Source organism: Herpailurus yagouaroundi, unplaced genomic scaffold, assembly GCF_014898765.1.
Source record: "Herpailurus yagouaroundi ecotype Mexico unplaced genomic scaffold, PumYag 162, whole genome shotgun sequence".
NCBI classification, from domain to species: domain Eukaryota; kingdom Metazoa; phylum Chordata; class Mammalia; order Carnivora; family Felidae; genus Herpailurus; species Herpailurus yagouaroundi.
The window spans coordinates 31,350,495-31,367,232 of record NW_024412403.1 but is presented as its reverse complement, the minus strand read 5'-3'; the positions used below and the strand labels follow the sequence as shown (position 1 = coordinate 31,367,232).

General features: G+C 33.1%; 1 protein-coding gene across 19 annotated transcripts in view; it reads right to left on the bottom strand.

The window, feature by feature from the left end:
* ROBO2 (roundabout guidance receptor 2) overlaps positions 1 to 16,738 on the bottom strand; it is a 1,749,879-nt gene that overhangs the window by 66,217 nt on the left and 1,666,924 nt on the right. For all 19 annotated transcript variants that reach the window (XM_040484189.1, XM_040484188.1, XM_040484194.1 and 16 more), the window contains 3 exons: positions 16,382 to 16,506; positions 13,968 to 14,139; positions 2,579 to 2,761 (listed from right to left, as the gene is read on the bottom strand). In XM_040484189.1, the coding sequence (XP_040340123.1) occupies positions 2,579 to 2,761; positions 13,968 to 14,139; positions 16,382 to 16,506 (480 nt within the window). The remainder of the gene's footprint in view (positions 1 to 2,578; positions 2,762 to 13,967; positions 14,140 to 16,381; positions 16,507 to 16,738) is intronic.

The window sequence follows — 16,738 nt, the reverse complement described above, 5'->3', positions numbered from 1 at the left end:
TTTGTGAGAAAAATGACATTGCTTTCATACTGATAAAATTTAAAACATTCCCAGAGAAGTTTTATGAAAACCAAAATAGAACCAGTACAAATCAAGTATATTCCCTATAAGTTTTATAACACACTTCAAAGAAAGAAAAAAATAGCCTTGTATGAAATCTTTGTGCTCCTACAACATCAGAAATTTAAAACTTTGATACATATTCCACTAATCATTCCTATTTAAAATCCCCATTTTTAAAGTTGTATAAGGACAAGAATATGAAAATTTTAACAGGTGAAGGGTAAGATGTATATGGACGGAGATTATAAAAAAGATCATAAAGTCAGATATACATTGCTAGGTACCTGTGGTTTGGATTTTCATTTGCTTCTCACTTAGCAGAGAACATCAGTTGCTAGAAGGCAAATTATTAGTTGAAGGTAAATCCATTCTGGGAGTCAGCCATCTATCAATTAAGTATAAAGGTTTTGAAAGGCTGCTCTCTGGCTTGGCCTTATTCCAAAATATTTGAAGGGCATAGCACCTTCTGAGTTAGCAGTTCCTCTACAAGCAGATGGATATCAATCACAATGAGAAATGATAATAGGAACTGTACTATTCTTGTCAAGCTCAAAAACCAACAGATATTTTCAAATTAAATGCATAGGTTTTAAAAAGAACTGATGTTAAAAAAAAATAAAAGGGAGAGGAAAAAGAAGAACAAGGAAGTCTGATATAATTTTACTAAAAGCACAAACCTAAAAGTTAAGAGAGCTATGTTATTTGTAAGGAGTGAGGGAATGAATGTGGGGGATAAAAATGCAATGCCTCGAATGTGGATATCTTAGAATTTTCAGTGAAACTAGCACGGTCAATCTTTTATTATTTTCACTTAGGTCAAGCAAAGGGATAAACATAACCTAGTCCATGAATTAAGTCAGTTCTTCCCTATGATTTAGATGATTTGTACGTGCATCACAGGGATGAACTGTAACATGGTGATTGATTAAATAGATGGGTTGATGGACAATACCTACAAGGAGTGAAAGTAGAGGACTGGACTGCAGAACAAGAAGTACATTAAATATCACGAATGTTCAAGACTCTGACACTTGGCAGTTATTACCTAGTATTCCTTGCTGGGAAGAATGCCTCCCTGTTGTGGTGAGATAGCACTCAGAATGATAAAACACAAGGGAGTAACCATCAGCGACCAATGGAATATGAGAATGGGAGAATGATTGCAAGTCACAAAGTTTGGAATCCCCTTTTCAATGGATACACTATACTGCTTTCTCTAGTCTTAGAAACGTAGTCTAACCAGTAAATAATAAGCTTTATTTTCATAAGATACAGATATGAGCTATAACGTTAGAATCAAATCATCATATTTAAATACTGTGAAATAACCAGTAAGACAACCAAGTGGGTCCTATCCCTTCCATTTTGCAGTATTTAGACATTATCAGTGGCTTAGAAGCCTACAAACTACAGCAGCATATCAGCTTAATAAACTATGAAGTTTCTGTCAAAATCAGTTATTAAGACATTTATAAACATTTAAACTTAAAATTAAAACTAGAAATAGAAGACTGAATAAAATGTGTCAAAAAATTCTAAAGTGTTTGTAGGATGATGTTAAATGAAAATTATTCCCTTCTAAATTCCAGAAAGTGTGAAATATTGTGAGACAACTTATTTTTATGATTGTTGTTAGAGGAAATACTTAAAATGAATTGCAATTAAAATGATTATTAACTATAGCTTCATTACTGAGTTCACTCTTCTAATCACTGACTTGATAATTCCACCCCCTCCCCTATCTCCTCTGCCTCAGAAATGTTTTGAAGGTCACAATTTTTGACTCCTTGGAATTCTGTTTCAGACTCTAAAAAGAAAACATTTTTGCAAATAGAATATCTAGGATCTTCTTTTTCTTCTGCTTCTTTTCCTTCCCATTTTTCTTCCTTCTAAAATGATGATTGGCTACCTTGAAACAGACACCCTCTTTAAGTGATTATGAAGTCATTTAATTCATGCCTCACCAGTCTTATTAATTGTGATGAGATTTTTTTTTTGCTTATTTTTATTTGCCGTCCGGGACATGTCCTATTGTAATCTGCATCTTGAAATACTAAAAGCTATATTTTAAATATTTTTGTTCTTACTGAGCATGTTAGTAACGCTCTTGCCTAAATCCACTTCTCAAATAATGGCTGCATAGCATGCAGTCTGTGTGTGTGTGTGTGTGTGTGTGTGTGTGTGTGTGTGTGTGTGCTGTGCTTGTGAGTGACTGTTTTGAAGAACTACTTGAGAAAAAAATGGTTACACATATCCATGTGCATTCTTGTTGCACTTCATCGGAGATACAAGCAAAAAGCTTGCCTTATGTTTATAACGTAATATGGTGAAAAGAGATGTATTAAAGCATGTTGTTTATAATTGCATTTTACAGAGCAGGTGTTTAAAACAAGCCCAAAACATCTATTCATTCATTTGTTCATTCACTCATTTGTTATTCAATTCCATTCCTTCTCTTTCATTTCATTACATTCCTAAAGTTAAGAGGTTTTCTTAGCTAGAGACAGTCTCTTACCAGCATAATTACTGAGCCCCTTTCTCTTCTTTCTTCGCCAATACAACCAGATGCTAAAACCCATCAAGATTACCCAGCAGGCACCACCAATACCAGCTATGAAGGCTGGTTGCTTCACAACATCAGTGATTTGTTCAGTTATGCTGTTATTGTTTTCAGTAATGACAACTTCATTACGTCCCCCTGTGGAAGAAATAATAGTTTTAGTAAACATTATTATGAAAGTCAACACAGGAATACCTACATGGTGTACCAAAGGCAGAGAAAATTAGAAAATTCCTATGAAGGCAGGTAATAATTGTGCTCTGAGCCTGTCAAAATTATTGATAAGCGTATATTATACGTTTCAGAAGAAGAATCAAGTTATGAGTTTAAAATGTGATTAAGAACATTGCTCCCTTATGCTTGGGGTTACTATGAATAGATTCAGAACTGCTTCTTGATTTATTGCCTTATAAATAAGTACTAATGCAAGTGTAGTGGGCAAAATAACAGCAACGTTTCTTCAGCCAAATAAAGCATATTTTAACATAGCCTTGCTAAAATAAAATTTTAAAAAGCAACTACAACATTCACAGGGTATTTATAAATTGTCTTTCCTCTATAGCACTGCCTAAGTTGAAGTGTTCAAGATTTAAAAATAGGTAACTTAATATTATCCTTAATATTCTAACAGGGAATTTATTTTGATCAAACAGCCTTTAATTTTTTTGGAATGTATTAAAACTACTATATAAAACAATGACAATTATAGAAGTATATTTTCATAGAGATTAGTGTCTATAATTAAAATGTCACAAAAAGATAAATCTCACATATTCCTTTAAAACTAAACTAATTTGAAAATCCACTTGTAGGTTTAATTAAAAAGACAACTTTAAAATTAATTCTAAGGTCTATGTTACTAAAGTAAACATTTACTTTTTAAAATTAATTTATTTATTTTGAGAGAGAGATAGAGAGCAAGCAAGAGATGGCCAGAGAGAGAGGGAGGGAGAGAGAGAATCCCAAGCAGGCTCTGTGCTGTCAGCATACAGCCCAACATGGGGATTGATCTCAGGAACTATAAGATTCAGGACCTGATCTGAAATCAAATCAGACGCTTAACCAACTGAGCCACCCAGGTGACCCACTAAAATAAACATTTAAATCTGGACTATTATTCTAGAAATACTCATGTTTTTGAGAATTTAGACCTCTCAGAGATAATTAAAATCTTAGTCCACATTTTAAAATAGTTAAAAACTCATGGAATCATAGTATCACTTAAGAGCAAAGATTTAGGTTAGGTGTTTATATAAGAGATTAAGAAATTTACACACTGATGTGAAATTATTTGTAATGTCAACATCATATCTTAAAATTACTAATCAAAGGCTTTTTAAAGAAATTGAAATCGAAATATAAGTGGCTAATTTCAACATATTACATCCAAAGATGTTCATTGTTTTAGTTATCATGGCACTACAATATATTAGAAAGAACACGGTCTTTGAAGTTTTCTGTTTGAATATCATCCCTGCCACTTACTAGCTTAAGTAAGCAATAACCTCATGTAGGTCACTTAATCTTTTCAAGTACCTGTTTCTGCTAGTTGGCAACAGTCCTGTTTCAAATATTTGGGAGTGTTATTTAAGATAATGTATGTAAAGAGGCTGATAGGAACACAGTAGTTTGTTGATTCAAAATTAGGACCCAGGTATAGGTACAGGTTACTTTAAGAACCGCTCACATAACTTCAGGGATGTAAGTTGTAAATTGTCCACATGTGAGATCTGGAAAACCACAGATGACTTGTTTACTAGTTTCTTCTTTCTTTCAGGTCAGAAATTAACCTACATTTCCCAGACTCACTTGTAGTTGAAGTGAAACAAAGTGACTGAGTTATTGGCCAATACAGCAGGGGCACAAGTTATGCATACTACTTCCAGATCTGACCCAGACACTACTGTAACAATACTTGACATTCTCTTTCCTTCCTAATGTTAAATAGAAAGAGCGGATCTTTGGAGGATTCTGACCCCGCTCAAAGATGGCACAGCTAGTGACTGGAAGGATTGAAATTCCCTGAATAACTGTGTGGAGTAGAAGCCCCACCCATTCTGCTACTCCATACTAGACAGGGCTATGAATAAGAAAAAAACAAACAACCTTTATTTTTTTAAGCCAATCAGTACATAGGCTTGTTTCTTACAGCTGCTAGTATTTTTGTTATGCATACTTATATTCTATTTCTGAAATGTCTTTTGTGTTAAATTCTAGATGTGAAAACCAGATTCACTTATGTAATAAACCTGGTTAATTTTTCCAACCTATTTGCCCTTTATTATTATACATATAAACTTAGTTTAAAATGTATTTAAAAGGGCACCTGGGGGGCGCCTGGGTGGCGCAGTCGGTTAAGCGTCTGACTTCAGCCAGGTCACGATCTTACGGTCCGTGAGTTCGAGCCCCGCGTCAGGCTCTGGGCTAATGGCTCAGAGCCTGGAGCCTGTTTCCGATTCTGTGTCTCCCTCTCTCTCTGCCCTCCCCCGTTCATGCTCTGTCTCTCTCTGTCCCAAAAATAAATAAACGTTGAAAAAAAAAAAAAAAGGGCACCTGGGTGGCTCAATTGGTTAAGCATCTGACTTCAGCTCAGGTCATAATCTCATGGTTCATGAGTTCAAGCCCTGCATTAGGCTCTCTGCCTCTCCCCTGCTCACTTGCCCTCTTTCAATTATAAACATTTAAAAAAATGTATTTAAACTGAGCTCATATTTTCAATATGAGACATACACATATCTGGCGATTTTTCTAACTACTAATAGTTACTAAAAAGAAAACAAACACCTTATAGAACAAAGAGAAGAGAAAATGTGTCCTTCATTTGTGTAAAAGGTCCATAAAATATCATATTTGGTATAGTGTGATATATATGTTACCCAAGGTTTATTACTATTTCTTATGCTTCTGGTATTTTTGAAAAATGTTGTCAGTTGGACTAATTAGAGTATAGACAAGGGAGGCATGTGACCTGTAACGCTCCATTGTTCTTGCAGACAAAAAATATAATGAAATGTAATGTCTTTCTCCCATTGGAGAGTAATGAAGAACAAAACTAATTTGTTGGACTAAAAATTAATTAGACACATCAGATTCGATTGTACCTATTACTGTGAAAGTTTGCAGCTGTTCCACATATTATTACCAACTATATAAGGTAAGCATTAAATGGCCAAATGATTAAAGAAACAGTAGATATATTATTAAACAAGATTGCTTGAAAATTTTAAGTCAAAGTAAATTTGTTACATGGCATACTCTTTGATGCTTACATATGTAAATATATGTGGTTGCATTTCTGTATCTGTAAATGCAACAGTACAGAACTATGGACACTTTGAGGTAAAAGTCATCTTACCAGTGGAAAATACAGACAAAAGAACAATATTGCCTTTAAACTTGTGTAAGGCTATTTATTATCTTTATACAATATTTTAATATTCCCTTAATGGAACTTTCTGGAATGAAAACTAAACTGAGAAGAAATAGATGAAACTGTGCATAGTCTGGTATGAGACAAATCTAAAGTTATCAGCCATAAATTACATCAAATGCCAACACATGATTTAATTAAAGCAAAGTGGAAGTGTGGTAGAGCTTGAGTCTTTTTGAGTGCTGTTTCTAGTACTGACTAGAAAATAGAGAAAGCACAGATTGAAACAGAAAAAGAGATTAGCCATCCTAAATCACTTTTCAACTAAGGAATAACAGTTGTATAGATAAGGTTATCAGACAAGATGTTAAGGTAGACGTGCTGGAGTAATTAAAGAAACAATTAAAGGCTTCTTCCGTACAACAGTAGATATTAAAAAGAAATAAATCTCTTGAGGACAAATAGCCTTTTCTGCATTGAATTGTGCGTGTGTGTGCATGCATGTGTTTTTATGTGTGAGTGCATGTATTTATTTACAATTCTATTTGATTATAGCTTGAATATGGCATATTCCAGCTGCTTGAACAGAAGATAGAAATAGTGTTTATTACATGTTTTTATTCATAGAAAATGTGGAAACAGTTATATGATACACTAAAATAACCCAAAAGGTACTAGCTATACATTTGAACACAGTCCTTTTAAAATGATAGAAATTTAAGAAAACTTTATTTTTTTATTTAAAATAGTCTAAATTAGCTTTCTTTTTTTTAAAAATTACTATACAAATTGGATCCTGAGAAATTTAACAGAAACCCATGGGGGAGGGGAAGGAAAAAAAAAAAAGACGTTAGGGTGGGAGACAGCCAAAGCATAAGAGACTTAAAAACTGAGAACAAACTGAGGGTTGATGGGGGTGGGAGGGAGGGGAGGGTAGGTGATGAACATTGAAGAGGGCATCATTTGGGATGAGCACTGGGTGTTTTATGGAAACCAATTTGACAATAAATTTTATATATTAAAAATAAAATAAAATAAAATAAAATTACTATACAATTGTTAAAATTCTTAATTGACATCACATGAGCTTGGTTAAATGGTATTCTTGTAATGTTGTACTTGCTTCCAAGTATAATAAGTCCCCCAAATATGGGGAACAACACAAGTAGTCCTACAAAAAAGAAAAAAAAAACCTTCCCTTGCTTGAGAATTTTACTTATTAATAAAGGTAATAGAAAAAACGGGAAATAAAAATATAGATACTTGATAATCTTTGAATTAGACATATTACATTTCATATATGCAAGAGAGAGCAGAAAAACCTTAAAGCTTTGTTTATATCTGGAAGTTCTCATAGAAAACAATGCTTTTTAAAGATATTTCATAAACATTTTTTCAGGGAAAAATTAATTGCATATATATATATATGCATACACACATTATATATATGTATACACACACACACACACACACACACACACATATGTCAGTTAAATCCTTTTGGGTGTACCTGTATTTTTCTCTTATTCCAATTTATTTTAGAAAATCTCAGAAGGGCAAGACTGTAGGTTCCCCTCAGGTTAAGAAATTAATTCAGTCTGTATGACTAATTAAGAAAGGGAAGGCAATTTAAAGGAAAGTTAATACTATAACTTTTCTCTTTAATTCTTTTAATATATAAAAGAACAAAAACTTGGAGGATATAAAAAATCAACAATATGACTGAATGTTAAATCTCTTCATATTCAACAAATACTTTGTAATAAGAAACAATTTTCCAGAAATTGGCAGTGTGCTCTGTGTGTATCATTTCAAAAATAAAACAAACAGAAATCAATGGAACTGGCATATTCTTTTTTTTAATGTTATTTTTCAAACAGGGAGAGAGAGAGAGAGAGAGAGAGAGAGAGAGAGAGAGAGAAAGGGAGGGACAGAGAGAGGAAGGACAGAGGATTTGAAGTGGGCTTTATGCTGACAGCAGAGAGCCCAATGAAGGGCTTGAACTCACAGCCTATGAGATCATAAGCTCAGCTAAAGTCAGACACTTAACCAACTGAACCACTCTGGTGCCCCCTGAGACATTCCACTGTACCAAACTCTCAGCAAATATTCTTAAAATATGTAAACTCTAGGAAGAGTATTTTTTTTAAGAATTAAAGATACTAATAACCAAGTGAAAGCAGAAAGAACTAAAAGGATTTGTCTCTTGCAACAGAGAACTCTAGGGGAAATCTGTACTTTTGAGGCTTTCTTTTCCCCTTGAAGATTTCTTTTTTTTTTTTTTCATTTATTTTTTTTTTATTTTTTTTTCAACGTTTATTTATTTTTGGGACAGAGAGAGACAGAGCATGAATGGGCGAGGGGCAGAGAGAGAGGGAGACACAGAATCGGAAACAGGCTCCAGGCTCTGAGCCATCAGCCCAGAGCCTGACGCGGGGCTCGAACTCACGGACCGCGAGATCGTGACCCGGCTGAAGTCGGACGCTTAACCGACTGTGCCACCCAGGTGCCCCATCCCCTTGAAGATTTCAATCCCTACAGTGCTGGGCAGCTAGGACCCAAGTTGCAATCCTCAATTGTACTGGTCTGAGGTGTCAGAGGATAGTGTTCTGAAATGACAGAATGACTGAAAAATTTCACTGGGAAGCCATGTGAAAGCACCACAGGAAAATGATATTCCCAAATCCCCAATCAACACTCTTCGCCTCCCCCCACCCCTGCAGAATCCTAAGGTTAACCCTTAGTTGCATGAAGAATGAAGATTCCAAACATCTCATGAAAATCAAAAGCTAGAAAGCTGAAAAGGCTAAACAGACTTTCAACAGATGTCCACTGCAAAGATTGTGTTCAAACCTCAAATTTCATCAAGTTGGGAAAACAGATAAACATATTAGGTTTTTCACTGAACCCTCTTGAGAGCCATGATTTAGAAGAAAAGATCATGTTGAGATTTTGCTTGAGACTAAGGTCAAATATAAACAGCCCTATACTAACAAACGTAAAATCCAAACCACCACAAGATCAAGATGATCAGCCAGTAACATAACTTACTTTAGAACAAAACCCAACTTTCTTTAGAAGATCACAAAATTTTATGGTATGCATCTGCAATATCTAGTATACAGTAAAAAAATACTAAACACGCAAAAACAAGCAAAATAACAGCAAAAGAAAGAAAGAAAGAAAGAAAGAGGCACAAACAACAGGAAAAAAATGACCAAAGGTCAAGAGAAAAGGTAATCAATAGAAACAGACCATAAAATGATACACATGTTGAAATTAGGAGACAAGGACATTAAAATGGCTATTACAATATGTTCATGGACTTAAATTAATAGAGTCATTATAAATGAATATATGAGGGATGAAAATGTAAAAGAAAAACAATGGAAATAGTAGAACACAAAAGTGTATTATATAAAATTAATAATTCACTGGATATTTTCATTTCTGCCCATAAAGAAATAACAGGTATGGGACATGTAATCTCACCATAAATAAGTAGAAAACTAAGCAAATATGTAAAACAAAAGGGAAGCATTGTGAAAAAAGGGAAATAAACAAGGGAGATCATATTATTTTCATAGCTTTTGGTCAAATGTGGCTAAGTTAAAGAAATAGGGGAATTCAGGGACATTAAGGAAATTGAATTATTGGAACAAAATATCTGAAAAAAATGAGTAACATAAAATACTTCCCTTAGTTTTAATTTACTTAAAAGAGAATTAATGATTGAAAGTGAAGCAAAAAGTAATACCTCAGTTTGTATATTGGTGTTTATTATATGTATAAGAGTAAAATTTTAACAATAGAAAAATATTGAGAGCAAGGAAAATGGAATTATATATATATTTTTTTCTTTCAAAGTTTTTTTTTTTTTTTTTTTGTGGGAGAGAGAGAGACAGAGCATGAACGGGGGAGGGGCAGAGAGAGAGGGAGACACAGAATCGGAAACAGGCTCCAGGCTCTGAGCCATCAACCCAGAGCCCGACGCGGGGCTGGAACTCACGGACCGCGAGATCGTGACCTGGCTGAAGTCGGACGCTTAACCGACTGCGCCACCCAGGCGCCCCTGGAATTATAATTTTTAAGATCCTTATAGGTAAATCCTAGAGTAACCATTATTAAAAAAATAGTGGATATAAACTATAATATAGAGAATTATTTAATTCATCCAAATGAAATTGGGAACTTAGGAAACAGGAATAGAGTTGGATAGAAAACAAATAGCAAGATGGTAATTCTAAGCCAAAACACATCACTGATTACATTAAAGATAATGGTGTAAGCATTCCAATTAAAAGATTGTCATATTTTTAAAAACTTTTTAAATGTTCATTTTTGAGAGAGAGAGAAAGAGCACATGAGCAGGGGAGGGGCAAAGAGAGAGGGAGACACAGAATCTGAAGCAGTATTCTGGCTCTTAGCTGTCAGCACAGAGCCTGATGCAGGGCTCTAACTCACCAACTATGAGATCATGACCTGACCTGAAGTCAGATGCTTAACCAACTAAGCTAGCCAGGTGCGCCAAGACTGTCATATTGAATTTAAAAAAGAGTTAACATGTAGTTTAAATAACAGAAATGTACAGTTTCTCTGTAAAAGGATGGAAACAACACAAGCCATACAAACACTTATAAGATAATGAGCTATTAGTATAGCTATAGCTATATAACACTTATAAGATAATTAGCTATTAGTATAGCTATACTAACATAAGACAAACTAAATTTCAGGAAAAAGATCTTACTGGCTTATAAAGTGGGGCATTCCATTGTGATAAAGGGTAAGTTCATTAATAAGATATAACAACCCTAAAATGTATTCACTTAAAAGGAGTAGTAAAAAACAAAAACGTATAGATGGAAATGAGAAATACCCAAATCTTTAATTACAATAAATTTCCAGACTCCTTTCTTATTGACTGAAAGAATCAATAGGTAGAAAATCAGTAATGACCTAAATAATACTACCAACTAATCTGACATGACATTTACAGAACATTCCACTGTAGAACAGAAATATATACATACTTTTCAAGTGCACAAGGAACATTCATTAAGACCAAATGCTGGGCCATAAAATAAGTCTCCATATTTAAAGCTAAATTCATACAATATACATTCCCTGAACTCATTGGAATTAAATTATAAATCATAAAGAAAAACCTATCTGAAAAATCCCAAAACATTTGGAAATATAATGGTATGCTTCCAAATAACCTCTACAAAGTAAAAAAAGTCCTTTGGGGAAGTGAAAAGTATTTTCAACATTGTGATAAATGGAAACATAACACCTCAAAATGTGTAAGATTCAGCTGAACATGTGTTTAGCAAGAAATGTATAACTTTATATATCCATATTAGAAAAGAAGAAAGGTCCAAATCATTGATATAAATATCCATCTTAAGAAGCAACATAAAAGTAAGTAGAAGAAAAAAGAGCAGAAATTAATCAGAAAGAAAATAGCAAAGTCAAAAGTTTCTACTTTGAAAAGATTAATAACATTGATAAATCCATATCAAGACAGCTTGAAATTGAAGGGGAGGGAGCAAAAAAAAAATTGGAGGAAAAAAAGAGAACACAAATTCTCATCATTTAAGCATAAAAGAGATGACATTACCACACATCCTGCAATCATCACAATTGAGTGTATTATAAATAAAGAGGTAGTGCAAATAAGCATATGATTATAAATTCAACAACTTAGATGCATTAGACAAATTCAAAACCAAATGTCCATTTATCACAACCAATACAGGACTAATAAAATTCTAAATAAATGTAAATTCATAAATATAAATAGAATCCACAAAAAAAAAAAACCTCTAGGCACAGATATTATCACTGATTTCGACAAAGTATTTAAGGAAAAATAATTAAAAGGCCTACAAAAACTCTTACAGACTATAGTAGAGAAAGGAATACTTCCCAATCCCTTTTATAAAGCTAAATACTCTGATTCTAAAACCTGACAAAGACATTAGAAGAAAATAAATCTATTGATCAATATCCCTCATGAACATGGATGCAATTTTTTTTTTTTACCAGATGTTAGCAATTAGATCCAGTAGTATCTACAAAAAACATATTTTGACCATGTGGGATTTAACCCAGAAACAAGTGCAATATTTATTCACCTTTAAAACAATACAATAGAATTTACCATATTAAAACAAATAAGAAAAGAGAATATTACTTGAATACACTCAGAAAAATATGTCACAACTATTAAAATAAATAAGTGAAGTGAGTAAGGTCAAAAGATAAAAGGGCAATATATAAAATTAACTTTATATATAATTTAGAACAGTTAGAAAAGGAAATTTTACAAACATACTTATAGTAGTATAAAAAATCAAATAGGGAAAGTTTAATAAACCATAGGATGATATACTTATTAAAATAAATAAGCCTCAAACCTCAAACCACATGCAATTACTTTAAGATGAATTATAGACATAACTATAAGAGCTAAAATTATAAAGCTGCTAGAAGAAAATATAAGAAAATGTCTTTGGTATCTGTAGGTAAGACACAATTTCTTAGAAAGCACTACACATAAAAGAAAAATGTGCTAAATTGCTGTTCACTAAAATTTAAAACTTTGCTGATCAAAAGACACTATTAAGAAAATAAATGCATAGACCAGGAGAAAATATTTGCAATACAAATATATGACAAAGATCTGTACTCAGAATATAACTTCTACCCAGTAACAAGAGACAAGCAATACAATTTTAAAAAGGCAGAGATTTGGAAATTTTACATAAGAAAATATGCAAATGGTCAATAAACACATGTAAAATTGTTCAACATCACAAGCTATCAAAGAATATTGATGTTTAAACGACAGTGAGGTAGTCTTTTAAACTCATTAGAATAACTAAAATTATGGACTGGCAACTTCAAATAATGTAGATGTACAAAAAGTGAAAGTCATATTCTTTGTTAATGAGAGTATAAAATTATACAACAATATGAAAAAGTGTTTGCAGGTTTTTATACACTATGTCAATCCTATTACCCAGAAATGCCACTTCTAAATGTTTCTCTAAAGGAAATAAAAACGTATGTCCTCAAAAAGACTTACACAAGAATGTTCACTCTCTCAGGAGAAAAGCAGAGAAACAAAACATGATTCACCAGACTGAATACTGCTAAGAAATAACACATATGAATTGCAAACCTGGGTAAATCTCAAAACACATTGTTTAGGGAAAGTTAGACACATATTATTATATTTTGTCTGATTCCACTTAGATATATTTCAAGAACAGGCAAACACAATGCTACTAGGGAAAAATGTTCTGTAATGATGATAGTAGATTTGATAGGCATTTCTTCGTGGGGCACCTGGGCGGCTCGGTAGGTCAAGTGTGTGACTCTTGATTTCAGCTCAGGTCATGATCTCAGGGTTTGTTGGTTTGAACCCTGCACATGGAGCTCTGCCCTTACAGGGAAGAGCCTGCTTGGGATTCTCTATCTCCCTCTCTCTCTGCCCTCCTCAGCTCTCTCACTCTCTCTTTCTCAAAATAAATAAGTAAACTTAAAAAAAAATAGGGATTTCTTCTTCAGGATAATATCCTCCGATTAAAAAGTTTCTTCTGGCATGTTTCTGGTTAAATTTTGATTATTTTCCTGGCTAAAAGGAAGTATGCAGGTTTGAAATATAATGCATTTTTTTTCAGTAACTGCCTCATTTCCTATTATATTTCAATGGCATCAAAATTATTCATGAAATTACTGACTGAAAATTATTTTCAAATTAACTTTCAGCATTTAAAGACTTAGTGCTAATAATTTAAAGAAGTTTGTGGGAATCTTAAGAGCACAAGAAATTGCTAATGATTTCTTCAAGAAGCCCTAGTGAGTCAGCCTATTTGCCTATGTGATGAGGGCACCCTCTTAATCATTGCTGCATATCCACTCTTAGGATATAGGTTAAAAAAACCTACACACACTGGTACTTACCAATTATTATCGGCTGCGGTTCACTTTTTACTCCAATCCCTGCACTGGTACTAGCTGCAACCTCTACCCGGTATTGAATACCTGGGAATAATCCACCAATTATGACAGATCGAATGGCTGCATCCACAGTTTTGTTGATATGGAATCGCGTTTCATTCCCCAGACACCAGATCTATAAAAACGTAAAGTGAATAACAAAAGAATATAAAATTATCCTTTCTGTTAAATTGATGAAATAGTTTTTAGTAGTAACCAATCTATTCTCTAGGCTTATAGAAATATTTGTAAATGACATTTGAGAGCCTAATTTTGCAGTTTATTTATATATGTGTATGCGTGTGTGTGTGTGTGTGTGTGTATTAAAGGAAGAACAATAATAAAAAAAGGAAGAACAATAAGGGAAACTAAAACTATGCCATGTTCCTTTATACCTTATAATCAACACTGAACGCTCATCACACAATGATTCTTTTAACACTTCTGTAAAATGGTCTTTGGTTACACACAACATTCGGGTATGGATTAAAACACATAAACTCCTCTGCTTAATTTATTTATCAAGATTTATTATGCATATAATCTATTAAAATACAATGATTATGAGTTGTAATATCCAAGGTATATAGGCACACAACTAAGTAATTTATATTTTATTTAAGAAAATATTAACTTACCCAGAAGTAGTTAACAAGATTAATTGACCTAAGTTATAAGTATTGACTGAGATGAAATTAAAGCCAGTATTTACATCGACAGTAATAAATCTTAATATTGATCAAAACATATGTACACACACACATACACATGCATGAGAACAAAGTGGTGAAAAGTCTTTAAACACTGATGTGAGAGAACCTAGGCTTTTACCACAAGTAAGAATGACATTTGAAGGCATACTTTTTTTCTGAGATAATGGGGATTTGTTACTGTCAAATGCATTACAAAAAGAATTACACTGTGAACATATATTTGTATTCATAACACACAGTATTTCATAATCTACATATAGACACATAATTGGGAACACACATAGTTTGTTCCTGAAATGGGTAAATTCCTGACTTCTTATTTAAAATAATTCTTGCAAAGTGTATATTTCTTTTATTTGCACAATGATATCTAAATTACTAATGTAGGAATATTTAGGCCTCACCAAAATATACACTTTGTTACCAAAATAAGGCAATCTCATATGAGTGAGAAAGGTTACAATTTAGGACAAAATTTATCATGTTATAATCAAAATCAGTATTTAAGTAAATGGAATTTTACTTAAATTTAGTTCCAGATAATACAAAAGTATAATCTTAACTTCATTAAAACACACACACACACACACACACACACACACACACACACGCGCGCACATGCACGCATGCACGCACAAGAATAGATCATACTTTGCTCTTAAAACGATGTGCTCTAATCTTTGTAAAACGTAATATATATATATTTATAATTATAATTATGCTATTGTAAAACTTATATTTCACACACATGTTTCTTTATAAAGTGATGGGAATAATTTTAGAGTAAGTGCTTCTGTACATTGCTTGTGCCAGTAAGTTAACCTTTAACTTAGGAAAATTCTATTTTGAATTTATTATTTTTTATTAGAAATAACAGAATTCAATCTGCAATGATTTCAGTGCAATTATTCAGCTTCATTTTACATAACAGCTATAAACTTTTGGGGTGAGGTGGGGTGTCTAGTTTTCTATTCTAATAGATCTATCTAGCATGTTAATTTTCAAAATTCCATAAATAACTATTAATAGCAAAAATCATAGTTTTGAATTTTTATAAGGTTTAATGAGGTGTTTTACTGTTGCATGTGTTCTAATCACATCACAGCTAATCAAAATTTTATTTCTCAAAGTTAGACTTCTTCTGTCTCTTAAACATCAAACGATGGCAAAAAGATAATGGATGTACACTGTTTCTAAACAGCAACAAATTTATCAGGAGCCTCCGCCTCCAACTTTCTAAACCTTGGAAGCATCTTTTTATGAGACCACAGTTTAAACATATCCCTGCTAAGGTCCATTACAAAGAAAGTTAATAACAATGATACAGGAAGTTTCTGGAAGGAGAGTTTCACTACCCACTCTTGAACACAATCTCTCTAAATCTTTGAGGTTCTGAAATCATGCCATACTAAAAAAACCAAAGACCAAAAACCAAACACTCCACTGTTATGGTTTACTAGTCCAAGAGAGTTTGTGTTATCTGTGTCTTGGGGTTCGTTTCTAACTCCTTATGCATTTGTTTCTTTACCTGTCATAAAACAATATAAAAATTATGTTACACACAGACTCAATCAGAGAGCCTTTGGAGACATGCTTCACGCATGTGACACTGAGACTTCTTTGAGAAGCTTCTCTGTGAGCCTTTCTTCTTCACTCAGGCCCTACCTTGTATTCTTGGATAATTCCATTCTGATGGTCTGGAGGAGGAGGATCCCAGGAAACACTAATACTTGTGCTATTGTGGCTTCCAACTGTCAGCACAGTGACAGATTGTGGAGGGGCACTTGGGGCTGCAGAGGAAGTAATTAGAATAAACACAAACTGTAAGTCTTGATGTGCATTAATACCGCTTATAGAATATGAGGATAAGTAGCATGAGGTCTGGTTTCCAGTAGTTCTGAATTTGCATGTATTATTCAACAGTGACAGTTTTTTTTTTAATGTCCTTTAAATATAATGGATAGATTTAAAGCAAATACAACAGCTGTGTTAATATGTGCTCAATAATAAATTTAACAACTT